This window comes from Alosa pseudoharengus, unplaced genomic scaffold (genome assembly GCF_046254945.1).
Source record: "Alosa pseudoharengus isolate Yale_2024_CS ecotype anadromous, Long Island Sound unplaced genomic scaffold, YU_APseudo_1.1 YU_APseudo_1.1_scf_1, whole genome shotgun sequence".
Taxonomy (NCBI): Eukaryota; Metazoa; Chordata; class Actinopteri; order Clupeiformes; family Clupeidae; genus Alosa; species Alosa pseudoharengus.
In genome coordinates this window covers 51761212-51788286 of record NW_027468564.1, presented here as the reverse complement: position 1 = coordinate 51788286, position 27075 = coordinate 51761212, and the positions used below count along the sequence as shown (strand labels likewise).

Genomic DNA, 27075 nt, shown 5'->3' with positions numbered 1-27075 from the left:
TCAGCTGGTTAAATGGATTCCTTTATTCTTTCTTTTGAAGCTGCATTGCTGCATTTTTGTACTTGAGTGAACACAACACCTTTTTTTCACTGTGAGTTTAAAGTTTGATCTTTCACACCACATATGGTGGCAGAATGTGAAGAATTTTACAACACTGCCTTTAAATTCAGACAAAGCATGTGATGTGAGCAGCTTAAAGAGTTCCTTCAATTGAGGCCTTTTTCAAAAGAGAACAAAATCTGTGTGATTTTTTTTTATGGTGTCATGTTGACAATTGCCAAGCACAAACACCCTGATGCTTTCACACATGCGCACACAGGTTTCTCACACAGGAGGTGGGTCGAGATGAGTCACGTCTCTTTTTTTTCCACCACATAGTATAACGGGTATACACACAAATACCCCCCCAACCACCATTTTAACCCTTTAATCAAAAGGGATTTCTGATCAGGGGTCAGTCTTGCACTGTGGATCCAGATGACTGTGTGGGTTGATCCAGATGACTATGTGGGTTGAGCTGGGCTGACCCTAGATCAGTTCCTTCACCATGAGGTGCGTGACACTGGGGCCGTCCTGGGCCACCATACAGCACCTGTACAGTACAGTTCCTGCTTCATGCAAAGACCCACTCACCCCATCCCTTTAATTTCATATGCAAACACATGAACAGAATATGCATCGATTACTTATTTCACAATCGTTACATTGACTATCATTTCTGACTAGTGTCAACATTACTATTAGCATTGAATTTCTGTTCCTTGCAGACAAAAAGACAAAAAAAAAAAAATCTTCAATATAATGCAAAGATGAATGCAATTCTTGTAAATACTTCGTCTGAATAAGCTCTGAACATAATGATGGGTGGCATCTCACTCTGAGTAGATAAATTGCCAAACTAACAAGATCTGGTGGTTATTTACCAACAAGATCTGGTGGCTATTTACCAACGAGATCTGGTAGTTATTTACCAACGAGATCTGGTAGTTATTTACCAACAAGATCTGGTAGTTATTTACTGCACTCCTGTTCGCTCCCTCTGAACTGTGTTTGTGTATTTCTCTCTTAGGGCCTTTTGCTATAGATTACACGGTACGTACACACAGAAATGTGATGATCCTTCTCCATGTCTGTAAATATATGTTTAAATAAATGAGGCATCTTTCTGGATTTGATGGTTGGTGGTCGTCTCATGAGCATGGTCCCTTCATCTTACAAGAGAATCAACATGTTTGTTACTATTCATAAACTCCCAGGATGAGACTCGTATCTTAGCAACACATCAGCAAAATCAGGGAAAAGGTTGATATACGGTGAGCACGATGGCTGCATAAAAACGAAAAAGGTTCAGTCTTTTTTGCCACTGTCAAGACATTCTATAATATATTAACTACACAGTTAATATCAACCCAGGTGATCTATCAGATGACCAGTTATTTCTTGGATATTAAATTTGTAGTTCTGTTATTTTTCTGGGGTTGCACTTGGTCCAAATAAACGTAAAAATCTAACCAAATTAAGGGAACACTTCAATCACACATTGGATTAGTACTCTGGCATTGTTCGTGAAACTGTTATGAGAAGAAACGTTTGTCAGACGTTTTGTAAATGTAGTTTGACAAAGGAGAACAGGGTGGAAGAAGGTTTAAAAAACAAAAGTGTAATTTTTTAGAGCAGTGTAGTATCGGTGCACTATACACTATAAGCGTGTGATCGATCAGCATAACAGAATTGATGGAAGCTGGTCACCATACCGTTCAAAAAGCCAAGTCAACAAGGAAAAACAGACACAAAAAAAGCACTGCAAGAGGTGAGTGTGATGCTTATATTTTATTAACTGGCTTTAATTTGGTCCCTTCAAAAACAAATACAGCAACAGAAACAGGGCTTCGAGAGTGGACTACAGACACAGAAGTAGAGCAGGGATGATCAAAATCACCATATTCCTCCCCTTCGCAACACATTACAGTTAAATGGGTTCCCCATGAATATAGAACTAATGGATTTGCAGCCTCTGCTCAAAAGTAATGATCAGACATGGTCTTGGGCAATCACCACATAATGTGGATATTCTTGATTTGACTTTAAGAGCTACTTAAACACTGAAGCACTGGTGTTCACACAATTTCACAAAAAAATGAACGATGAACTGATTACTTAAACTTGCCTTTAAAAAAAAAAAAAAAAAAGCACAAGTGTGACACATTATCCTCGGGCGACAGTCACAAAACGTACAGAAGTAGCTCCCCAGACGAGGGGACAAATGAACATTTTTTTATTTATTATTTTAAAACAAAGAAGGAACCCACAGGCCATCTTCACTAAGTGATGATGGATTCAAAAACAACACTGAAATAGATCAACGTTATACTCTATGGCCCAGTGAACCAGAGGGCTCACTTTCCTGTCTGTCTCTTCCTGACAAGGCTACATTAAACAGTGTAGATCACTCAATACTATGCATAGATGCATAGATAAAGAAAAACATTGCACTTTACATGGTGGCAAAAAACTAGGCTCTCTTTAGAGTTGGTCAAAACTGTACAGGGTTTTTTTCTCTCCATTTTAAGAAAAATATAAAGAAACACTTCATTATGGAGCACCATTTAGAATAGCATTTAAGCCATAACAGGTTCTTAACATATGATTTATTTGATCAAAATAAATCTTGGGGCTTTAGTAATGCATTGGACAATAAAAAACAAAAACTCACATTTTTGTTTTTATCAGTTCACCCCAGATGATCCATCCAGAGCACGTGCCCAAAAATTGGGAATGAAATGAATGAAAGAGAAAAAAAAACCCAAACAACTGCCAAACAGAACTGTGGTACAACAGATCAAAGTCAGTCCAGTCTTAGAAAACAGGAACACAAGGCCATTTATTTGCCTACTAGAGTCTACATCTGCTGTGAAACTCTCCTGTGCCACCCAAACGTATTACTTAACCCTAACTCACTGTAAAGTAAAATTCAACACGGTCCTCTCAATTACAACTAGCCTGTCCAGTCAGTCCAATCTACTGGACCACCAGCCTCCAGAACACGCAGGACTTCAGTCTCCGGCTACAGCCCCCCCTCTACCTCAGAAGAAAAAGATAGAAAACTAGAAAAACTACAAAATAAAAAAAGTAAACTACAAATAATCCGACAAGTGCAACAAAACTACACACTACACTGTCGAACACTGGCAAAGATCTCCGACTGCTCGCTCGCTCATCCCTCTCAATGGTGCCCTGGCTGATACAAGCCATTGTAAGAGCCAGGCCGTCCTCACAGTACCCCAGCAGGCCGCTGTGTGTCCCACCGAGTGCTCGGGGCTCCCGAGGGCCCCGTCGGTCTTTACGCTCGAGCCAATCGCTTCGTCCCGCCATGTCGACAAGAGGTGTATTGACAACTAAGGCTCGTCATTATATCCAAGGCCAAATAAATAGGCCTGACTGGATATGAATGCACAGTGATAGCGGTGACTACTGTAAGCCTCTTAAAACACCATAACTTTAGACAAAAAAGAAGAAGAATTAAGACTGCAATTAAGGATGCAAGGACTTTAACCTTGGCATTTCCACATGATAACGGTTGCACGAGACTACCGGCACTCCCGTTTAAGTCATCTGTGGATCAGTGCTACATAGAACAGGGGGGGAAAAAACACATACAAAACACAAACAAAAATGAAACATCTACATACTTAACTACATACCCATAATAACCACATATCCAAGTGCAGCCATACCAACTATTCAGATACCAACACAAACAAGTTGAGAGGTATATATGCACGCTGATGTGCATATGTATATGTCTTCTCTACCTAGCCTACCGTAAGCCACACTCTTACACACTTTAGAGAGAAGAGAGGAGCGAGGCCTAGGAGAGCCAACAGAGGACATGTGTGCCGCCATTTTAACTGCTGCAGCCTACGCCTTACAGAATCCTCACCAGGGTCTGGACGCGTCCCTCATTAAAAAGAAGAAAAGGCCGACCCCTCAAGAGTTTCTGTGATGGCTTTGGCACCTCATACAGAGGAGCGATGTTCCCCCGCACGTTCCAGAGATGGAGTCTGCTACACTGACAGGCACCAAGAGGACCCAGATCTTCAGGACTGTCCACGGATATAAAACTACGAGCCATAATAACGGATGCCTCAACACAACCTAACACATTCGTTTCTTCAGAAGTGTTCAACTCGACAAGAGAACTCAACGGAACTTGCAAACAACTGTTCTCTTTGCAAAAAACACTACACAAGACTAAAATGAATGCCCTCGAGGACAAAATTAATGCTTTTCTCATTGAAACGATCTGGATTATTCTCCCCACACTCCTGACTGAGGAGCTCTTAAACGAAACATGGATGTAGACCAGACCTATGGCCAACCTCATGAGTGGCAGAAATGGGTGCACACTGGCCCATCACTCTATCTGTAAACACATCTTCAAGCTGTAAAAAATGGTTAAAGGTACGAGGTGTGATAAAAAAAGGCTGTCCTTTTTGGCTGGGTAAGCTACTACTATTTGAGACAACACATATAGAAATATGTAATTCACAAATCTCTTACACTATCTGTTCATCTTGATGGGTCATCGTAACAATAAAAAAATGCTTGTTCTTTAAAAAGAATAGAAGTATGTAATGTCTCATCGGTTGTAGGATTTTTAAATGACACTTGATGAGAAATTAAGACACTTAATTAGTCAAAATAATCAATTCCTTTGATGCTCCAGGGTGGCATACCCCTGTACAGTTTCAACCAACTACCGTGACAGAATGTCTGCTCTTCTTTTTTTTTTTTTTAAACATCTCATGCAAAGTCTAGAAGACAAAATTTCCTTGAAAATAGTTCCAAGCATAGAATGAATAGCTTTCATCCGTTTCATCTTGTACTCTTAACAACTCTGTAGGGGAAAACAAAAAACACTGCTGTTTCCAGAGGCACACAGAGACAGACACGGCTTGAAGAGAGCCAATGGCAGAATGCCCAAGACCACTTCGGATGGAAGACGCATAAATACTACTCAAAGGAAGAATGGCAGAGGGTAAAACTAGATGAAATAAAGGACTACCATTTGGACAGGGACGAGGGTGTTGTGGGATTGGGGATGGAGATTTGGGATTTGGGAGTGGGGGGGGGGGGGGGGGGGGGTTCACGCTGTTGTGACAGGTGTGAAGGAGAAGTTGGCTGCCAGTTTGACCTTGTTGCGGGTTGTGCGCTTACTGGGGCTGTCCGTGGTTGGCACAGCGAGGCTGGGTGGTTGGGGCTGCTCTGGTGCCGTGGTGGACGTCGCTGGCGGAGGGGGGGTAGTGGTGCCAGCGTCAGCGTGGGCATCAGCACAGGGCAGCGTGTTGGCACGGTCACCCTGGCTGTCAGAGTCCAGGGGCTGGGCTGAGCAGTCACAGACATCTGGAGCAGACGCCGAGGACAGACGAGGCTCCTCTGAGCTGGCTGGCTCTGCTGGACGAGAGGCACAGAAAGAAAGTCAATGCAGGCGTTTGACAAACCCGTGACCTGGCAAGACATGACAGTGCCATGCTCCATCACATCAGGCAGGAAAAGCAGAAACATGCATATGTAAAAGTTCCTTGACAAGCCTCTTAAGGGTCCTACAGCTAATCTTTTACACACTAAATAAAAGCACCCTTCAAGATTTTAAGCTGTAATGATCCCAAGGTACAATGCAGACTTCAGAGAAGAAGGAAAAATAGAATAATCTACTTGATCTGAACAGAGAAATAGGGCCTTCAAACGTTTCACTAAAGAGAATGCTACAGCTAACCCATGTTCTCACAGAGTTCAGAATGAGCTATGTGGAGTCAGTGCAAAATGGTGCATTAGTGTGACTGCAGGCGTGAGTGCACAAGAGCGTGTGTAGGGCCCTCACCCGTGTCTGGTTCAGCGTTGGCCCTCTCCTCAAAGTGGATGAGGTCGTCGGCGGGCTGGAGGGACACGGGGTCGGGCTGGAGCTGTGGGGAGGGCAGGCAGGAGGGGACGGGCCCACACAGCAGGTCCACCGGGGACCCGGAGCCCAGGCACAGCAGCTCCGCATCGCCACCTGCAGGAGTGTCTGCTGTATTAGCCGCATTGTGTATAAGCCCCAAAAGACAGTGTTTTATGCAAGTTACAAAAGACCGACACCATAATAATACCATATTAACTGCCCCCGTGTATTAACCTCATAGAGGAAGACATTTTGCAAAATCAATGTATAAACCATGGCTAATAGTTTTACAGTACAGTACAGTACAATTACAGTACAGGCACCGCACAGCAGGGACCGGTTAACACACTTGCATCCACAGGGGGATAAGACAAACTGAGTCAAAGGCTGACTGAATGCAATAAGAGGCCCAGGGCTTAAAGCAATAAAAGTGTCTGTGCCTTAGTTATCAGACATTTATGAGGACGTCATATATACTGTCTCATTGCCCATTTTCAAATCTTAAGCATACCAGCTCACGCCTGAATTCAGGCACGGTGGCTGAACACTTTAAGCCCTGGAGGCCATCTCTCAGTGGCATCAAAAGTGTTTGCCAAAGGCTATTAGTGTGTGTGTGTGTGTGTGTGTGTGTGTGTGTGTGTGTGTGTGTGTGTGTGTGTGTGTCAGAGTGTGTGTGTACCTGGGCTCTGGTTCCCTGATTTGGCACTGCTGGGACTTTGGCTGTCTGCTCTTAGTCTGTCGCCCTCTGGCCAAGGGCTGTCCCCCGAGCTAGTCCGTGCTGTGGGACACACACACACACAAACAATGATTTACGGGCCTTCTCACAACAAGATGAAGGCAGTCTATGACTACCAACATCCTGTCAGAAAACTGGACTGGTTATCTTTAGGGTACTAAATATCCGTTTTTACCATATGAGATCCAAGTGAACTTCTAGAAATTCAAGCCCTCATGAAGTACATGCATTTCTCTGCCACAGCTTAGCCAAGTAAACACGTCAATATATCTACCAATCAATGACACCCTAAGGAAAAGGATGGCCTGTTCATTAAGGGGGCATTCACGCTAGACCGTTTGGTTCATCAAGTTCATTTGGACCGATGGTTCGGTGATTTTTGCTAATGTGATGCGCAACCTGGGTCCGCTAGAAAACACTGATCTGGGGTACGGTTCATTAGAACTCCGGTGCAGTTTGAATGCTACTGTTCCAAAATTGCCATTTTAGCGACGTTGCCAAGCGATATTGGTAAAAAAGAAGCTAGTGTTTATGACATAAACGGACCCGGGTCCACAAACAAAAATGTAATGTGAACAGAGACCAGCTAGGTCAGGGCTAGGGGGTACGGTCCAGTTAAACGGACCCAGTGTGAAGGCAACCTAAGAGACATTACGGACCTCACACCTGATATCAAAAACCATAAAAACAGCCCTTACCCTTCATCTCATTCTTCAGCACCAGTATCTTCTTGTGCCCGTGGCCTTTGATCCAGATGACCTGTTCACAGAGAATACACTAGTCATTTGTGGCTATAGCATTCATATCTTATCAGTAGACTACAGGTGTTGGCGGGGCAGCAGAATGTCTACAAATATTCTAGTATGCAAACAGACAAATGTTTTTTAACATGCATTTGCTTGCTTAGTGCAGCCAAATAACCTGCATAGTTTATCAGTTATGTGTGTGTGTGTGTGTGTGTGTGTGTGTGTGTGTGTGTGTGTGTGTGTGTGTGTGTGTGTGGTCGGTCCACAGCTGCATCTCCCTCTCTGCGTGAGCCAACCCGAGCGGAGCGTACCTGTGGGATGGCGGCGAGCAGCTCGTCCAGTGTGGAGTAGCCGTAGGCGCGCCACTGCAGGCTGACGCCCGTGTACTTGCTGAAGGCGGCGGGGAACTCGCTCAGGAAGATCTGGTGGTAGTGGTAGGTGTGCAGGAGCGCGCGCACACTGCGTGCAAACTGGTAGAGGCGCGTCAGCCTCACCCGCTCCACACCGCCAGCCTCAGCGTCCTCCTCCTCCGCCTCATACAGCTGCGGCACACGACAGGACACACAGCTCAGAGTGTGGGTGTGAACAGGACAACAGGACACAGAGTGTGGATGTGTACAGGACTTCAGTGACTCAAACATCTTTTTTTCCTTATATAAATATGGCAACCTATGGTTTCTATACTCATTTACAAAATGTATTTATATCAAGTTTTGAGAATGCCTTGTTTTTTTTGTGTTGTACCTACAGCACAACTTTAATTAGCACACTGAATACCCCATGACTAATAACCTTTTGAATTTCACAACTTTATTTAAGTTCTGACTGCACGCCCAGTATCATCCAACTATCTCTAGAGCAGTTTCTCAATCATCATCATCATCATTTGGATCTATACTTTTCTACTCCTGACAGCTCTCCATACCCTTGATTAAATTAAACTTGCTGACTATAAGGCAAGTGTAGACAGAGCAGGTCATAAATCTGCATTCTTAGTTCACAAATGGGGGTGTCACAGCAAAGAGACAAAGAGCATACTGTGCAAAAGTAGTAGAAGAACAACAGCAGCAGCAGCAAAAATCACAGGAGCTCCATGCAAAGCTCATATCCTGAACTTCACCTTCCTTCTCCTCCAACCCTCAGAGCAGACTCATCCTCTAACAATGACAGAAACTGCATCTACATCAGTGTTCAATGTTCAATGTTCGGTGTTCGACAGTGTTCGACAGTGTTCGGTGTTCGACAGTGGTCGGTAGTGGTCAGTGTGACCGTGGTCGGTGTTCGATAGTGGTCGGTGTGACAGTGTTGGACCCCCAAAGGGTGACCGTGCAGCAGCCCCTACCTCCACCAGGAAGGGCAGGCTCTTGAGCAGCTCGCCGAGGGACAGGAAGCCGTACTCGCAGGGGTTGAGGGGGACGCCGTGGGCGGCCTCGTAGCGCTGCTGGAGCTGCTCCACGCTGGGCCAGGCGGGCTCCGCCCCATCGCCCTTCCCCGGGGCCAGCCCCATCAGCAGCGCCAGCAGCTGGGAGGTCAGCGCCCGCAGGGACTTCCTGTTGATCAGCTGCACCTCGCGGCCCTCGGGCCCGTCCACCGCCTGCGGAGGGGAGGAGGAGGGGGGGAGAGCGGAGAGTCACTCACACTGTGCCATGATGGAAAACAGTAGGTGCTGCAGTCAAAAGCCAAATTCCCATTTACTGGGAAAACTACAAGGTGCGACAGTACCTGAAGTATGTACATCAAATAAATTAGATGAGGCAGAGGAAGAGAGAATTAATCACCTCCCAGAACACCAAGACATCTCTACCTCTCTGCAAACAAAACTCAATTCCAATAATTTTATTTAACAATTGTGTTAAATAAAATTAACCAGTATGGCACAGCAGAGAAATGGTCATGTCTTTGTCTATGTACTAGCCTACATTTCAGCACTTTGGATTGCAAATTTGCGTGGATGGCGCTATATACATGTGAATAAAATGGCACCCACCTTGACCACATGGCAGAGCTTGTTGAGCAGCTCGGGCAGCGAGTTGGCGTCGTAATCCTGCAGGCGGAGGCCGTAGCCGAAGGTCTTGCTGTACTCAGCCAGCAGCTGCTGCACAGGCAGCCGGCCGTCCCTCTGCGCACGCAGCAGCTTCACCAGCTGGGCCGCCAGCGCCTTCACCCGTTCCACCTCCGTCAGGCACAGCCCCTTCTCCTCGCCACACTCCAGCACCTAGAGAGGGAGGGAGAGAGAGAGGGGGGGGGGAGAGAGAGAGGGGGGGGGGGGGAGAGAGAGAGAGAGAGAGAGAGGTCAAAGTTACACAGTAGAATGAGGTACAGACAGCAGAGAATTAAGGAGATTTGCATCCCCAATTTATTCACACATTGTGAATGTGTGTTCATTAGTTCATCCTTGTATTTTGAAAGACGAAAAAAAATATATATATATTTTACAACACTCTCCACAAACACCAAAATCTGTCGACTTGCTACTCTCTCCCTCTGCACACACAGGGATGCTCTCCTCACTCATATCTCTCTCAGAGCCAACCAACACTCGCCCACTCACCATCAGCACGTCGGGGATGGCCTCGAAGAGCTCGACGAGCTTGGTGAAGCCGTAGTGGGTGAGCTTGCACTGGCGGCCGAAGTGGTGGTGGTAGGTGGGGATGAACTTGCTGAAGGCCATGCGGCCGTGGGGCTGGTGGCGCAGCAGGTCTACCACCTCCTTGGCAAACTGCCGGGTGCGCTCCTGCTCCTCCGCAGTACGCTCTGCAGGGACGGGAGGGCACAGAGAAACATGCAGACATTAGCACCGTTCTTCTTTAAATTAGTCATTATGAGTTGCAATTTATTCACCGTTCACTAAACTATAGAGAGTTTGCCTAGATGACAAACATATCCAAGATAGCAATAGTATTCACTTGCGGAGTGAAAGCAAAGTTCTTATGTTACAGGCTAATTATAAAGTATCTGGTGAAGGTTAAAGTGTACGCGGTAGAGGTAATTGTGCATCAAGGCAGGAACTACACAAATGCATGCATACGGGACTCAAGTACCAGTTAGCTATGCGTAAACATGCAAGCTACTTAGACGATCATTCAAAAAATATATATATTTTTTTATTTCAACTCGAATGGTATTGTTCAGTTTCGAAATATGTAGTAAGCAAACACCATTAGCCAACTATGGTAGCGACTAGACTAGGTAATGTTAGCTAGCCAATATTAACCCTCTTAAGATATTTGGATAGTTTGCGCAAAAGTCGAATGCTATTCTTTAAAACTTTAGCAGCTAGTTACTTTCATGTGGTCATGTAGGTTCGTGAGTGTTCACGTTAACGTTAGGTGCTACTACCAACAAGCCTGCTGGCATGTCAGGCACCTGTTAGCCAAGTTAACATTAGCTGACAAAATAGCCTAAGACTATCTAAAAATATTTCCTAGCAATTCATAGCGTTACATGGTTAATCTGTGTAATCTAGAGTTAACATCGAACTCTAAAAACTAGAAAAGTTTTAACAGTCATAATCACTGCAATATTTTCACCATGTCGGCCAGCACGCCTTTTACGCCTCTTACTCTTACTCATCTTGTAACGTTATTGCTCCCGAAATTGTCCGGCGCCACAGTGTAATTACCAGTAGATGGGGCCGCTTCCCTAAATTGTGCCATCTCAACATACGGATCTGATATCGACCCACTACAAGAAATGATTTGCCTGACCACAAATTCTAATCTTCAAATTCAAATTGTTCACACACACCAAAAGATAAAAAATAAAACATCTACTCTTAAATCCTTATGCAAATATTTAAACTTTCATCATCTTCACCTTCTTTCAAGGAGACAGAAACTAATGAAGGTGGCATTAGGCTGCACAAAATACTTGAAGTGAATATGTGATACTCATCCTATTCCACCGGTGGTCATCTGCACATTATCATGCTCATAAATGCCAAGCCTGTACCGGGTTGAAATTCCATTAAAAAGGAGGATGATTAAGAGCCCATTTCAATAATTTCAGCTTAAGGGCAAAGCCTTTTCCTCGCCCACAGAAGTAGGAACAGTCTCTTTCTCTCTCCCCCTATGGTCTCCCCTGAGCTCCTTGAGCCCTCATTAACTCTTACCGTTGTTTTAATGAGGTGGGTTTATCAAGGAGTGATTTTGAGTGTGTGTGCATGTGTGTTGTGTGTGTGTGTGTGCGTGTACGTGCTCACCTCTCTTGGGCACAGAGATGACCATGTCGTCGTCCTGCTGCGTGATTGTGATCGTAGTGTCGGGGATCTCTGTGAGGAGGTCCATTAGGTCACACATGCCGTAGTCAATCACACGCCAGTCTCTAGAGAAGCACCTGGACAAAGACACGGCCATTCGTGCACTGTTGTTCTAGTATATCATTACAGATTTATCTGTAAGACTTTTAGATGTATATCATTTTAAATATACACAATGCAACTTGTTGAGATCAGACATTGAGATCTCCTGAAAGACATGAGATACAAGACAGTGTGGTGTGATACATGCCAGCTACTGCATTCTCAGAGTAACAGCTAAGCAATAGGAGCTTCACCAGCTAAGATGGTTTTACACTCATCTAATGGTAGTAGACCACCAAAACTACCATCTACTGGTATCTAGTGTAAGCATTTCCCCCTCCAAGCGAACATGACTGATTTCCTCTCTCTAAGACACACCCACAGACTTTCTATTTAGGGGGCACAGCACTCAAAAGATCCTCCATAGAAAGGCATGGGTTTTGTTTGTGACGCCAATATGGCAGTTGTCTACACATTTCCCGCCCCTTTTGCGGCCAAAAGTCGACATGTCGAATAAATTGTGCCAATCGTGTGATGTGTTGTTAATATATTGTAACAATCATTTGTTGTGATCTCGCCGCTGGTTCGAGGTTGGAGTTGTGAAGCCTTGCGCACGCGCAGTTCTGCCCGAAATAGATGCCCAATAAGTGCCCAAGAATGTGGACCAGAATATGGCCACCGAGTGGGGGGACTTGCCTAAAACGACTGACACACCTAGGCAACCAAGATTCTACAATCCATCAAGAAAAGGACACACACACACCTTATCCCAGCGTTTCTCAAACTGTGGGTCGCGACCCACTACTGGGTCGCGGAGGCATGCCAGGTGGGGCGCGAACTGACGTGAAAAACAGGAGTTTTTTTTATTTATTTTTTTATCTGTAGCCTGGGCCCAGGTAGCACCCGATGCGCAATGGACGCACTGTGTTATTCACAGGGAAGCGCTCGTGTCAAGGCAGCTTAGTTAGTCCCGACCTATATGAGATTTTGAATGTTGTTGTGAGAGTGGTGAATTTCATCAAAACCCGGCCCTTAAAAGCCCGTCTATTCTCCGCACTTTGCGAAGAGATGGTAGCTGACCAAAAGGCTGTACTGTTTCACAGCGAGGCAAGGTGGCTTTCCCGAGGTAAAGTGCTGTCGCGTGTGTTTGAGCTCCGAGTCGCCTCTTCTTGGAGGAAGAGCGCATGTTTGAATCTGCAAGCTAGTTCACTAATGAACATTTCTTGACGAAGCTGGCCTATCTTAGCGATATATTTGATATATCTTAGCGATACATTTGAGTTAAATGTCCAGTTACAAGGCAAAGACAAGCACCTACCTCACCTAGCAAATAAGATTATTCACCAAAAAAACTTGAGAATGGGACAGGCGCCTCGATCGCGACAGTATTATGCCTTTGAGATTTCTGAGCGAAATCGCTGAAACGTCTGATTGGGAGGCACTCTTGTGAGCCCATGTATTAAACAGTAGGCCTACACATCACATCCCTGCAAAGTTTATTTCAAAAATATTTCCCAACCAGCAGTGCTCAGTATGACTGGATTATGGATCCATTTAATGCAGCATGTTGGTATTTCATTGAATATATTGTACAATGCTGTAAAATGGCCTATAGTACTTCCTAATATGTTGCTGGAAAACAGAAATATGTGTGTTATGTATTTATTTATTATTATTATATCTGCAGCACCAGCTGATTTTAACTCTGTTGAAGAGGATATATTTAGAACTTGTCATTATTTCAATAAATTTGACAATTTTAAGCTTGACCTACCACTAGAGGGACAGGTGGGGCTCGAGAATGCCCCTTTGATCAAAGTGGGGAATGAAAGAAAAAGTTTGAGAACCACTGATCTAGTTTGTTAACTACCACAGTCACGAGTTGGGTCGCGTTAGTCTGTCATTTTTAAAAAGTGGGTCCCCAGAAAAAAAGTTTGAGAAACACTGCCTTATCCTATGGCACCATTTCAAGACAGAAGAGCGTAGGCGGATGTACTGACCAGTGGTAGGCCTGCATGAAGTCACGGATGACCACCTGCTTGCTGGCCTGGAACTTGAGCAGCTTGAGCAGGTCCTGAGTGAAGCGCTTCACCTGCGAGCGGTGGGTTAGTGTCAACAGGCGCTTCGAACCCAGGCCCAGAATCTGTGCAGACACAACACAGAGCATTACACATCAATACTCAAAAGGCATGAGCTTTCACAACCAACCATATTCAGCACTAAGGCTGCATGAGGATTAGGATCATAACGAATTGCATCTAATTGCAATTTTTGTGACAGATATGGCGATTTGATTTGCCATATATATTTTGAAAGTCAAGCTTCAGTTCAATATTCCAAGTTTGGCATTAAAGCTGCAGTTGGCAAGTCTGACAGATGGAGGGGACTTAGCCAAAATTTTGAATGATTACAACTCATGGCCCTCCCCCACTACCACCGAGCACCCTCTCATCGAGTTTGTGTTTTGTGATTGACAGTCAGATCTCACACAGCCCTGCTCTGATTGGACCAGAAGAACCGAGAGCTGTGGGTTTTTGCAAAACAAATAACAGGCTCTAGGTGGAGGTAGAAGTGCAGGTGTTTTTCTAAAACCGGCTGATTTATGTTGTTCTGTCAGAGCATAGTGTCAGTTTCAGTGAATGCGGCTCTAAGTTAGGCCACTTCTGATTGGTGAGCACGAGCAGCACAACGCTCCTGTTACGTGAGCTTCATTGCCTGTCACACAAGGAGGATGACAGGAGTATAAAAATGAGATGTGACAAGATAAGCCATTGGGACAGAGTCGCGAGCTGCATGATTAATTGCAGCCTTTGTGATTTGCTAACTGAATTAGTTCAAATTGTAATTTCAATTAAAACTCAATTAATTGTGATGTGTTCCAATTCCCTATTCAAAAAAAATAATAATTAAAAAATCAGGACACACATGGGAGTCAACTCAAAGCTTCAGACAACAATAGCATATGAAGGTTGATAATCTAAAGAATTGAGCTACATTGTGTGAAGTTGTTCACGTGTTAAAGTCAATTAGTCAGGCTGTCTGTGTAAAGGGGGGTGAAGAGAGAGAGAGAGAGAGAGAGAGAGAGAGAGAGAGAGAGAGAGAGAGAGAGAGAGAGAGAGAGAGTCGAGAGACGGGCAGACACACAGCAGACGCAGAGACTCAGACTCCGCCCCACCTGCAGCACATGCGGCACGGCCTCCAGCAGCTCCAGCAGTTTGGAGTAGCCGTAGTCGGAGACGCGGCACTGCTTGGCGAAGTGGTGGTGGTAGGCGGGGATGAAGCGGCTGAGGGGCATGAGGCAGGTGGGCTGGCCCTTCAGCAGGTCCACCAGCTCACGGCTGAACTGGATCAGCTGAGGGTTCCCCACCGGGCTCTTACAGCGCGGCACCCACGGGTCTGGGAGAGGGGGAGAGAGAGAGGGAGAGAGGGAGAGAGGGAGAGAGAGAGAGAGAGAGAGAGAGAGAGAGAGAGAGAGAACAGACTGCATTTTAAAATACAATATATCATTTTTTTCTCTGAATTTCTACCAATTTTAGTTCTCTTAGATCTCAGAAAGTACACACTTAAAACAGTCATTTATTTAACAGAAGGCCTAAGGCCATATTGTCCAAAAAAAACTACAATTAGCAGAGAGATTTCAGATTTTTTGTTGGCCACAACACAACCCCATGTGGCAAAGCAACACCTCCTCCCACCACATTCAAATGCTGCCATCTGCCTTTGGCTAATAATTAAATCCTGGTACTATCTACAGTGACACACATGCGCACACACGCACACACATATATGCGCGCACCCACACAGACACACACACACACACACACACATACATACATTTTGTCATAAATATTATGAGCTCAGCACCTACATTGACTAGTGTCTTTACCAGCATTGGGTGGGGGCGGCTTGTTGTGGATCCACTTGACGACCTTGAACCCGTTTTGCGCCGTGACGACGGTGACCCCGGGAACGCAGGTGATTAGGTGCTCCAGTGGGACTCCGTCCTCCAGCTCACCTTCCTCCGCCACCGTCAGCGGGCTGAACTCTGCTGCATAGCATTCTGGGAAACTGGAACACAGAGAGAAATGCTTAGAGTCACCAACATATTAAAAAAAAAGTCTGAGAGACTGCGTTCATTCCAGCTTTCTAAGTGTAATGGTTGGGTCTGAGGGTGTAAGGTGCAGATAGAGACGTGTCCAGTAGGGGGCTCACCTGAGCAGTGGTATGGTGCCCTCGTGCGACTGAAGCAGGCTGTGCACCTGGGCAGCCAGTGTCTTCACAGACACCACAACAAACGGGATCTTATAGGAATCCGGGTCGTAATCCGCCTCACTGCACAACAAAGAGACCACAGTTAACAAAAAAAAAAAAAAACACACACACACACACACACACACACACACAAACAAAACGACAAACAAACACCCAAACAAACAAACAAACAAACAAAACAAAAAAGACAAACAAACCCCAAACACACAAACAAACAAAACAAAAAGACAAACAAACCCCAAACACACAAACAAACAAAACAAAAAGACAAACAAACCCCAAACACACAAACAAACAAAACAAACAAACCCCAAACACACAAACAAACAAAACAAACAAACCCCAAACACACAAACAAACAAAACAAAAAGACAAACAAACCAAGCACAAAACAAGCTAAACGTAAAACACCAGGACAGGCAACAGCACAGCCCAGAGAGCAAAAGGCCGAGACACCCCCCCGCCCCCCTGACCTGAAGTTGCTGTGGTTGTAGTGGCGCTTGCAGACGGGCTCGTGGTACTCCAGCTCCTCGAAGACGACGGGGCTGCTGCTGGCCGAGGAGCCGTCGTGGGACTGCGAGGAGCCCAGCGGGCTCTGGCGGGATTGGCCGCTGGGGAGCAGACACACCAGCCGCCCGCCGCCCTGCTCCCGCACCGCCACCACCTCCGGCACACGGTACAGCTCACTCACCACCAGCTTATGGCCAAACCTGGGAGGACCAGGGACACACACACACGGACACACACACACACACACACACACGCACGGACACACACACACACACACACGCACACAGACACACGCACACACACAGACAAGGTCAGCGGGTCGGAGCTTTAATGGTGAGGAGATGGTAGAGCAGAAGGTGAGGGGGTTTATTGGAGCAGGTGTGTACTCAGATGGGGGTCTTACTTTTTCTCGTAGATTTCGGTGAATTTGAAGAGTGGAAGGCAACTGGCTGGTGCATCTTGGAGAATGCTAACAATTTCAGAGCTGTTGAGTAACCAGAAAACATACATTGTGAGGAAGACAAACACAGGCTAACAGAGGTTTAGGAGGAATTTGTAGACCTTAGCCTTGCAAAGAAACTCACGTGCATACATTCACATATGCAAAGCACAAACTAAAACACATCCGTCTGAGGTTCCTGTACCACTTCAAGTCTAAAGGCCCACTGAATCTTCTGACCCTAGACCCCAGGTGAGCACTTACCTAAAAACAGCGAGGGACTTGTTGTTGGCACCTGTGAGGAGAGACACCTGGATGCGCTTCCCGCCGATCTTGTAGCGGTGGAGCGCTCCGATGGCCCCGATGGCCTGCTGCAGCGAGCGCATCTGTATGGTGGCCTTCAGCTGGTAGTCTGTGTGGGGACTCAGCTCCACCCCCTTCACCTGCACACACGGACACACACGCACACACACACACACACAGAAGTGTGAGCAGTCAGATGGAGACATATAGTAACCTCATCCTTCAAAACTTAAGGTCAGAAAGAGTCTTATTGTTACTGTAGCGGGGATTAAATGACCTGAATGTTTTTAGAAAAATGAACAATGAGACATGACGTAAAGGCCTAAATGAATAAATGAATCCTGAGATTGGTCCAATGAGGTTCTTCTTTAGAAATCTTGCCCTCCTGCATCAGTACTATCTTGGCCTTGGAAACCCATCCCATCAGACTGCAGAGGCCAGAGTCCTGCGCTCACCTTCCCGTGTTTGGCAAATGTGTCCTGCAGGATCTGCTGCAGCTCCTTGCGGGACATGCGGTAGTCCAGGTTGGACACCTGGATGTCCGCGCCGTCGGAGAAGGGCTCCGTGGGGGCGCTGGCGTCGGGGCCGGGGCTCCTGGGGGCGCTGAGGGGGGACGAGCGATTGGACAGGCATGGAGAGCCACTCCTGCAGAGGCCACCACAGGTGGAGGACATCAGTTATTATAGGAAGTAGTTACTGGAACTTACAGTATTACGGCTATTCTATGCCTTTAAAATGGGATCAAGTCACAAGTAGTAACTTAATGTGTATTAATCAAGCACCATGCAGTCTGCATTCATAATCTAGGTGCTTGATTTTATACACCTGTGGAAAGGGACCTGATGAAACCAATGAATAGTATAGCTATAGCTATAGTAGTAGGTGTAATGGCCAGGTGTCCCCAATACATTTGTGCATCTCATTAATTTTCTTTTGTGTGGAGAATTCAAAGGGAGACCACCTGACTAAGGTCATTACTGTGTTGCTCTTGTCTGCAGTAGTCTGTGGGGATGTGGCACTCACCGTGACGACCAGGAGCCCTGGGGGAGCAGCATGGGGCTGAAGCTCCTCTGCAGGCTGAGCTTGCTGAATGCCGAGGGCGTGCTGACCTGGAAGTGGTCCACGGGGGAGTCCGTGGCACTGCGCGGCCCGGAGAAGTCCCTCCTGGGAGAGAGAGAGAGAAATGTGGGGTTAGTCACGGCGCCTCACTTCCTGTAGCATTACCTCAGGACCATCCAGCCACATCCTCCAACATGCTGCTCAAACTAACTTTGACAAGGCGTCTACTCTACAAAACGTCTACTCTACTCCATGAAGAGTCCTGAGGTCAAAGTTCAACATGGCCACCAAGGTCAAGTAGACGAAAGCATTTGGAAGAGAATTATCCTCCACTAATGGAACAAATCAGTACAAACGGTACACTCAGGATTCCCTCACTGAATCAAATATTACTCTTTTTCATTGGTGTAGCACTGCAGTACCTCTTGCCGCGGTAGGGGGCGTCTCCGGCTGGGCCGGCCCTTTGGTGGTTCTGAAGGGTCGCGTCTCCATTGGTATGGGGCGACGCTGAGGAGGCGCGGCTTTTGTCGGACAGGAAGCCCATCCTGGGCTTGGTCTCCGCAGGGCCGAGCTCCTGAGCCAAGAGGACAGCCACAGCACAGACACACACACGTTAAAGGGGAATCAAGCTGCCGACACCGGCTCTATCTGCTATGACAAGGCACGCTGCAAGCAGGGAAATGATGGAGGAAAATGGTCGAGATGGGAAGAAAACATAGAAAACCATCAAGAGGAAAGAGAGTAAAGGGCATTGTATACAGATGGCATACATATATGTTAGTTATACATTAACCACATGCATGCTGAATCAAGACAATTATTCTAGACAATCCACAAACCCACAATCACTATCTGGCGCCATCTGTTAGCCAAGCAGCTAACAAGCAGCATGTCAGGACAAGACAGGACAGGACAGGGAGACAGCAGTCTTCTAGAAGCTAGAAGGAGCAAGCAGGAGTTAGGCCAAGGAGCAAAGCAAATGGCACATTAATAAGGATGAGGATGACTATGAGGGTGGTAATGCTGATGGAGGCTGGCAGAAAAGCAAGCACAGGCAGGCATGGGTTAGGGCATGGGTTAGGGCATGATGGGGGCAGGCATGCGGGCGCAGCAGTCATGCGTGCATGCTGACCTGAGAGGGCCTGTTGGCGGCGCGCGGAGCGCCTTTCCTGGGGCTGTACGGCCGCTCGGGCACGAGGTGTCTGCCGGCCGCCTGCTGGCACGGCCGCACATGGGTGGTGGCGGCGGCGCTGGCACTGGTGCTGGCGCGGCGGGGCCGGCGCGGGGAGCGCGGCTTCTCCACCGGGAGGAAGAGCGAGGCCGGCAGCGAGGAGGAGGAGGAGGACGAGGGGACGGCGGAGGGCAGCGGGAAACGTCTGACCCCGTGGTCAGAGTCCCCGTCCGCCGCCTCATCCGCTCTTCCTCCTCCTCCTCCTCTTCCAAGGCCTTCCTCCTCCTCCTCCTCTTCCTCCTCGGGGGAGAAGGAGACGTGAATACGGCAGCCGTAGACATCCTCGTTCTCCATGCGCTTGCGGGCGCGCTCGGCCGCCTCCAGAGAGCTGAAGCGCAGGACGGCCGTGCCGCCCGACAGGCCCAGCACCTTGCCCCCGCAGTTGTCCGACAGGCGCCGCAGCCTGTTGGCCACGCTCTTGCCGTCGCGGTTGGTGGGCAGGTTGTGCACAAACAGAAGGTTGAAACCGGGCTGGTGGAAGGCAAAGAGAAATGGACCACTCGCGATGGGTTTCACGGCTAACCTCGGCTGTCACTTCTGCTCTCTCCACAGTGACAGTCAAAGACCCCAAATACAAAGGGGTGTTCAACCAGCTCAGCTTCAACTAAGAGCTTTTTTTAATGTTATGGTTGGTTTCAGCCCACTGATGTAATAAAGTGTGAGTATTAGAGATGCACTGAATCTTTTCTGTCACTATTTTCTGTCAGAAATGGCTATGCTACCACCTGTGTTTGGCCACATGACTAATAAACATACTGTTGACCAAATGTGTGCAGTTAAAGTTCTGGTCCTGACTGCACTTTGTTAGCAGTGCCAGCAGCAAGCTGTTTTATTTAATAGCAAGCTGCCCTCTGCTGTTGAAAGAAGCACAGGACCATATAATGATTCAGCCAGCCGATCTTAATCCAGACTGCCAAATCCCACTTAGGAACTCTTTACACCAAACAACCTTGACAAGATTTGGGAAAGATTCTTGAAAGATTGGAGTCTTTTAACTAAGGTAAGCTTATTCAAGCTTTACTCAAAGGCCTACAATCTTTCAAGAATCTTTCCCAAATCTTGTCAAACACAATCAGGTGCCGTTTTCCCCCCCTTGTGCTTGTGCATTAGTTATCTACTCTCTTGATACTGCACCTCAGATTTCTGTCTCACTCAGCTGCATCTGCAAAGAAGCATTCTGTTTGCTTAGGGCAAAAATTAGGCTCATATTAAGTAACTGTCAGGATTGGGCTTCGCTTGTAAAAACACCCCATGCAGGGCTGAAGGGCTTTCCTTGGACCATTACTTGCCACTACACAAATCTTACAAGACATGGCTGAGAATCTCTCGCACACACACACACACACACACACACACACAAACACAAAAAACACTTGCAGACAACATTCAGGTTTCAGTCAAGGCAAGAGCTCATTTCAAAAAGAAGCACCTGCAGCATTCTCAATGGGAAACTGATCAAGATTTCAGCAACTCATTTCCCCCCAAACAGTTAATGGGAGTGAAATCTAACCTAATCTAATCTAGTGTTTGGTGTATAACCAGCGGGGTCCTGTGGCCCTACCTGAGATTTCAGAGGCATCCTAGGCGGCAGGTCAGTCAGGAACTCCTCGAAGGCCACATGGCGATGAGCGTGCTGCAGCAGTGCGCCGGACACCTGGTTCTTGTGCACTAGGATGACCTGGAAGCCATGGCGATGGCGGAGGTCACTCAACTCGCTGGCAAAGTTCACATCGGCTGTGAGAACAAGATGAAGCACCGAGTTCATTTGTGATACAAAAGCAAGGCTACTTGGTCGAAGGGTAGACGGCAAATAAGCAAATTTCAAAAAAGGTTGGCGTGTTCCTTTAATTTAACATTTTATTACCTTATTATGTATTACTTATAATACACTAGGTTTTGATTATCTTTTATATAGGTTTACTAATGCAACATATTTATTTCTGTGCATCAACAACGCTCTGTCTGAAATCTCTCCGTTGTCATTACTCTAATAAAGGGGGGGGAACAATAAAGTATCTATCTATCTATCTATCTATCCATCTATCCATCTATCTATCTATTGTTTTTATGTGTGGAGTATAGATCTTACTTCTTGGAGGTAACTATTTGAACCAGTGTGAGGATCACATATCTTATTGTGTATTGTGATTCTGGCACATTCCCATCCAAACAGAACACATGGAACCGGTTATATGGTTGCCCTGAAACATTGCTGAAAAGGTTGGCCCATAGATCTAGCTCAACCTACCCAACCAAGCCACGGCAATTACCCTCATCAAGAGCCTCTGCAACTTTAAACAACCGGGCCTGCACTGGAACAAAGACAACCACTAAGTGGAGTGGGGGAGGTCTAGCCTTTACAAAAGACAGAAGTCCTATTGAGTGGATACAAGTCCAGCAGCCCAGCAAACAGCACACTACTTACAGGACACCAGCACCACAGTGGCGGCCCAGCAAACAGCACACTACTTACAGGACACCAGCACCACAGTGGCGGCCCAGCAAACTACTTACAGGACACCAGCACCACAGTGGCGGGGGCTGTGTGCGTGTCGGCGAAGCGTCTCAGGCTCTGGCGCAGCTTGTCATCAGCAGCGTTCTTGGCCGTGGCGTTGATGTGGGCAACAGTGACCTAAGAGCACGGGGGACATCCAGATTGATACATATTAATTTGTCGTAAGGTCAGCCAAACCCACAATAGGTCAAGCTCTCTTCTTGGTCAACTCAAATCAGTCTTAAAAAAAAAAAAAAAAAACGTCAGACAGACAGAATTTAAAACCATTGTGGAAGCAGTATGCTCATAAGTTCAGTTCAGAAGCAATATGCTTATGCAGCATGCTCATACGTTTAGTTCAGTATACAAATGCAAGTATGCTTATGTTCCAGATGAGGATGGAGAAATAGTATTGGAAAGGTTCTTCCATCTCCACCCATGTAACACTTAATAATGGTAATTTTGATACCACAGATGAATGGAGACCCAGGCAGACCAATAAAGTATAAAAAAAAAAAAAAAAAAAAAAAAATAAATAAATCAGGAACAGAGTTTTATTTACAATGATGCGCATCAAGGGAGAGACAGCATGATTTCACCTAAAGATCCATCAGCTGCTCTAACTAGACAAGGAAATAGTTAGGGTTTAAGTATCCTTCCAGGCTGACGGGAGATGGCGTTGGTCATCCCACCTCACATGGACTACACTGAATCAGACTCTGATTAGAGGCAACCTGGCAATCTGGAGCAGACAGCTACTGACGCAGCCATGGCGAGCAGTGAAACACTGCCAAGTTATAATAGGCCCGCTTATCTCTAAATTCACATTCACACACAGATATACACAGGGACAGTACAGATATCATACAGAGTCATTACATAGAATCTTAGTGTCAAAGTGACCCACAAGTGAAAAATGCAGAACATTAAACCACATATTGGAACATTGGACATGATGTTCTATTCCACCTTCTCTCACACTGTAGAAGATGTGTACCTGGCAGTTGTTTAGCTCCTGGATGACGTCCTTGTTCTCCTTGCTGATGTCGCACACGCAGATGAACTCGGCTTCGCGGTGCCCGGGGAAGAATCGGGCGCGTAGCCGCTGGACCACGCTGGCAGCTGATCGCCCGGTGGGCACCGAGCAGTTCTCTATGTCCCAGAACACACCAACCGGGGGCAGGCTCTCCTGGGAGCTACTGTCTGGTGAACCTGCAACACACACAGATAAATTCATGGCAGAAGTACTTTCTGAGTCTGATGTTTCTTATAGTAATATGCCCTAGTGTTTGGAATGAAAAATAAACATATATCCGTTTTAGGTCATGTTTGCCTTTGTTGCTGAGTAGTGTTGTGCTAAACTTCTGGATTGTTCAAAACATTTCTCAGGCAGAGTCAGCAGTCAGTCAGAAATCTCAAGAGAGCTTTATTCACGGTACCTCAGACCTATGCCATGTCGCTAACAAGCACAGTCTAAATACACAGAAAAGGCACACTTCTTATAGGACTTGTCAAAGCTTACATCTCCCCTTGTGGCATATCAAATATCCACTGACCACATCACCCAAACTCATCCAACATTGTACACAAGGATGTATCCCTTAACAACCGACATCAGTGACATTTACCCAAACTTTGACCTAACATACATGAAGGAGCCAACCTCCTTAGTGAAGATGGCAGCTCCATCTCAGGGCCCCCTCTATCTTAACAAACCAGCACGTAGGCCCAATAACCTTGAGGAAGAATGTCACAAATGCTAAACATCGCTCATCACCACAATTTCTGTTGACTTATACACTTCTATGAATAACTTATCAACCGTTTTTTTATTCAGGGAGAAAACTTGCTCACAAGCAAAATAAAGCGCACATGAGTAAATTATACAGAACACACACATATGGTTTTCTTGCACACAGATCTGAAATGGTTTAAAAAAAGAATCCTACAGTAGCCATTTCTAATGAAGACTGACCGTATTTTTGGCTGGTCTTGCCCAGGCTCGAGCCCAGCAGCAGCAGGCCGTCCACGGACGCTCCGCTCACCCCACAGCCGTTGCACATGGGGATAGGGATGGGCGCCGACTGGGCGTGCGGCGGGGGGATGTTGGGCCAGAGCTTATCGGGCTCCGAGGCCAAACCTGGAGCCGGCTGAAAGGGTTCAGACAACACAAGTGAACCACACATCATTCACCTGCCTACTACAAGGTACAAAGATGTGTTAAAGACGTCACACTCTGATATACTCTACTTCCCTCAGCTCTGAGGAAATGATCCAACATGTTCAGGTGATAAGACATACTACTTGATGAATAGCTGACAGGTGATTACACTTAACATTTAATAACACATTATCCTATGGTTTGCCACAGGTCATACAATTGTGGGCTTGCTGCATCTGGGAAAAAAAATAAAAACAAGCTTGACTTGCTGCTGGTTAGCATCTCTTAAAACAGGAACATAGTTCAACCAACCTTGCTCAGGCAATCCTGGCAGTAGTGTGCCCCTTTCAGACAAACGGTGTGATTGACACAGTGGTGCAAAGGGTGCGAGCAGACGTGTGCTGATGAGGTGGAGAGGCCACCGTGATGAAGATGGAGGGGGTGCTGCTGCTGCTGCTGCTGAGGCTGCTTCCCTGCCGCACCGGAGCCCAGCTCCCCACCACAGCGGTAGTACCCGGCCGAGGGGGCGGCCGTCGCCACCGCAGCCACCGACGGACACGGCCCGTACCTGGGCCGGCCGTAGGCCTGCGAGAGCTGGGGGCAGGTGGGGGCGTGGAGGGGCTTCAGGAGCCCGGAGCAGCAGGGCAGCTGGGAGAGGGAGGCCGCGGGCTGGGAGGTGGCCACCGGAGCGAGGGAGGAGGACACCTGCCCAGCGGGCCCGGAGAACAGAGAGACGTGGTGAGGGACGGAAGAGGAAGAGGAAGAGGAGGACGTGGAGGTAGAGGAGACTGCCCAGGAAGAAGCAGCACCTAATGGTTTGGAGAGGTATACAGAAGAACCACCACCAGTGATGCTAACACCTCCACCGCACACGTCACCGAACCCACGGGCCTGGGTCCCCAGGAGGTCGAGGCCGGTCTGGGGGCGCAGGATGGCCTTGCATTGGGGACAGGAGCAGGAGCTTACTTTGGGGCTGCCGGGCTGCAGCAGAGGAGGCAGGGTGCCTCGCGAGGGAAGGCAGGGGGGCGGCATGGGGAGGGGGGCGAGTGGGAAAGGCTGGGAGGCAGCGGGCCGCGGAGGTGGGGGCACATCTTTCAGCTCCAACACAGGCGGTGGACTGTCCATGTAATCTTTCTGTGTGGAGGAAAGAGAAAAACACAACAAAGGAGGATCAACGCACAGCTTCATGTTGCGAAACCTACTAATGATTAAACAAAACGCTGTGATCTACTTAGAGAAGATAAGAGACACAGGGAATTGTGATGTTACTTCACCTGGTTTCCTTTTGTAGGGGCAGTTGACTCTGAGGAAGAGAAGCAGTCGGCGAGTTTCCAAAATTTGGACGGGGGGGCTAAGGTTACTTTTATATTTTCTGGTCGCTCGAGCCATGAGAGGGTCCTAGCGCTGCATATTGACCTTTCCTTCCCCAGTCCTTCCATTATGTATCCTACACGGGTGTCTCACCATTCTCTCAAAACTCCCGTCGCTCATACTTCCTAGGAGGGAAAACGAAACCGCGTTAATGTTGACGTTAGCAAGGGAGCTAGATAGCTTCCCAGTCACCCCTATACTAACGTTACTCTGGACAGCCAGTTTTCTCATTATTCTAGGCTGACGAAGTAACGTTTGCTAACTTTACTCTAGATATACAGTTTATTCTAGGCGGGCGAAGTAATGTTTACCTCAAAGAGTTCACAAGATATGCAGCGCTCAGCACAGCAAAGCTAACCAACCAGTCAGAGAATGTAGTTCACTCACAAACGTTACTTGACGTTAGCGAAGCAAACCATCTCGATAGCAAAACTGACAAGCTAAACATTAGCTTGTTGCAGTTAGTTGAAGGTGACGAAATATATCGACGTAATATTTTTTTGGTGAACATAGTTATTTTTGTCATTGGTTAGGTCGCGCTGGCTAGCGTTACAAAATGTATCGCTAAATCGCAGAACTTCACGATTAACGTTAAGGTGAAGGTTTACGTGCTTGTTATCTTCTTTGGTTCATTTTGGAAACGGACCATACAAATCCCTTAAGGTCTGCTAGCTATAACAGTTAACTGATGATATGTTGTTTACTTACCTGACCAAAAGCTGAATATCATTACACATAAGCGAAAGAGACGAGGCCAGACTATCCACTACGTTAGCCACCAGCAAAACTGCATGGGATACGTTAACGTTACACAATTCAGCTAACCTCCGTAGCTCTTAGCTAATTGTCTGTTGGTAAACACCACTGCCTACGATATCAACCGTAATGCCCGCTAATAAAGAGGCAATTAATGTCAGCTATTTATCGTCAACCAATTGACGCAAAACAATCAGCTGCAGCACACAAGGCCACATTTGTTGTTTTAGTACAAAAGCGAACATTTAAGTAGTACCTATTGTGTTACCTGTGTCCCATCTTTCCAACTCGCCTGCTCCGTGCAAGCTCGCGCTAAAGACCGCCACAGTTCCCTTGGTAACCCGACCTTTTTCAGACGCCACAAACCTTGCAGCAGCTGTCGCAAATTAGCAAACGTCTGGAATTTCAGACCAGTGTCATCAGAACCACAGTCACTGTGATATCTTGATTGCTTACTGACTGTTTGATCATTTATAATGGGCAAGTGCGCGGATATTGACCTAGGCTGCCCTTAATGTCAACTCACAGCTCAATTATGTGAGAAACTGTGGCATTTTGGCAGGATATTTTTTAGATAACTGGATCATCATTCCACAGCAACTGTCATTATAAAATGCAATGACTGATTTGAGTTCAGTGTAGGCTACAATCCCTTGAGCTGATCAGAGCTGATGTGCGTCATTATTAGCTTTGGTCATGCATGCATAGCTAAAAATGTTTTTTTTTTTTTTTTTTTTTTTTACAGCAACCAAAGATCAA

The 27075-nt window shown here is 46.7% G+C and overlaps 1 protein-coding gene across 6 annotated transcripts; it reads right to left on the bottom strand.

Moving 5' to 3' along the window:
* Positions 1–1811: 1811 nt before the first annotated feature.
* Positions 1812–26669, bottom strand: marf1 (meiosis regulator and mRNA stability factor 1). 6 transcript variants are annotated; one of them, XM_076291880.1, is made up of 27 exons: positions 26585–26669; positions 25464–25685; positions 24502–25323; positions 24004–24178; positions 23026–23240; positions 22049–22166; positions 21096–21268; positions 19436–20005; positions 18726–18877; positions 18268–18408; positions 17700–17889; positions 17206–17384; positions 16906–16986; positions 16466–16702; positions 15933–16052; positions 15589–15788; positions 14896–15116; positions 13721–13863; positions 11622–11755; positions 9972–10174; positions 9408–9635; positions 8763–9014; positions 7732–7962; positions 7373–7433; positions 6618–6716; positions 5882–6052; positions 1812–5454 (listed from the first exon to the last, which is right to left on the bottom strand). In XM_076291880.1, the coding sequence occupies exons 2-27, from the start codon at positions 25626–25628 to the stop codon at positions 5147–5149; spliced, it is 5589 nt and encodes a 1862-aa protein (XP_076147995.1). In that variant the 5' UTR covers positions 25629–25685; positions 26585–26669; the 3' UTR covers positions 1812–5146. The 6 variants fall into 6 exon arrangements, with proteins under 6 accessions (XP_076147995.1, XP_076147986.1, XP_076147978.1 ...); XM_076291871.1 differs by having other exon boundaries at positions 26573–26628; XM_076291863.1 differs by lacking the exon at positions 26585–26669 and adding an exon at positions 26269–26477.
* Between the last annotated feature and the right edge of the window lie 406 nt (positions 26670–27075).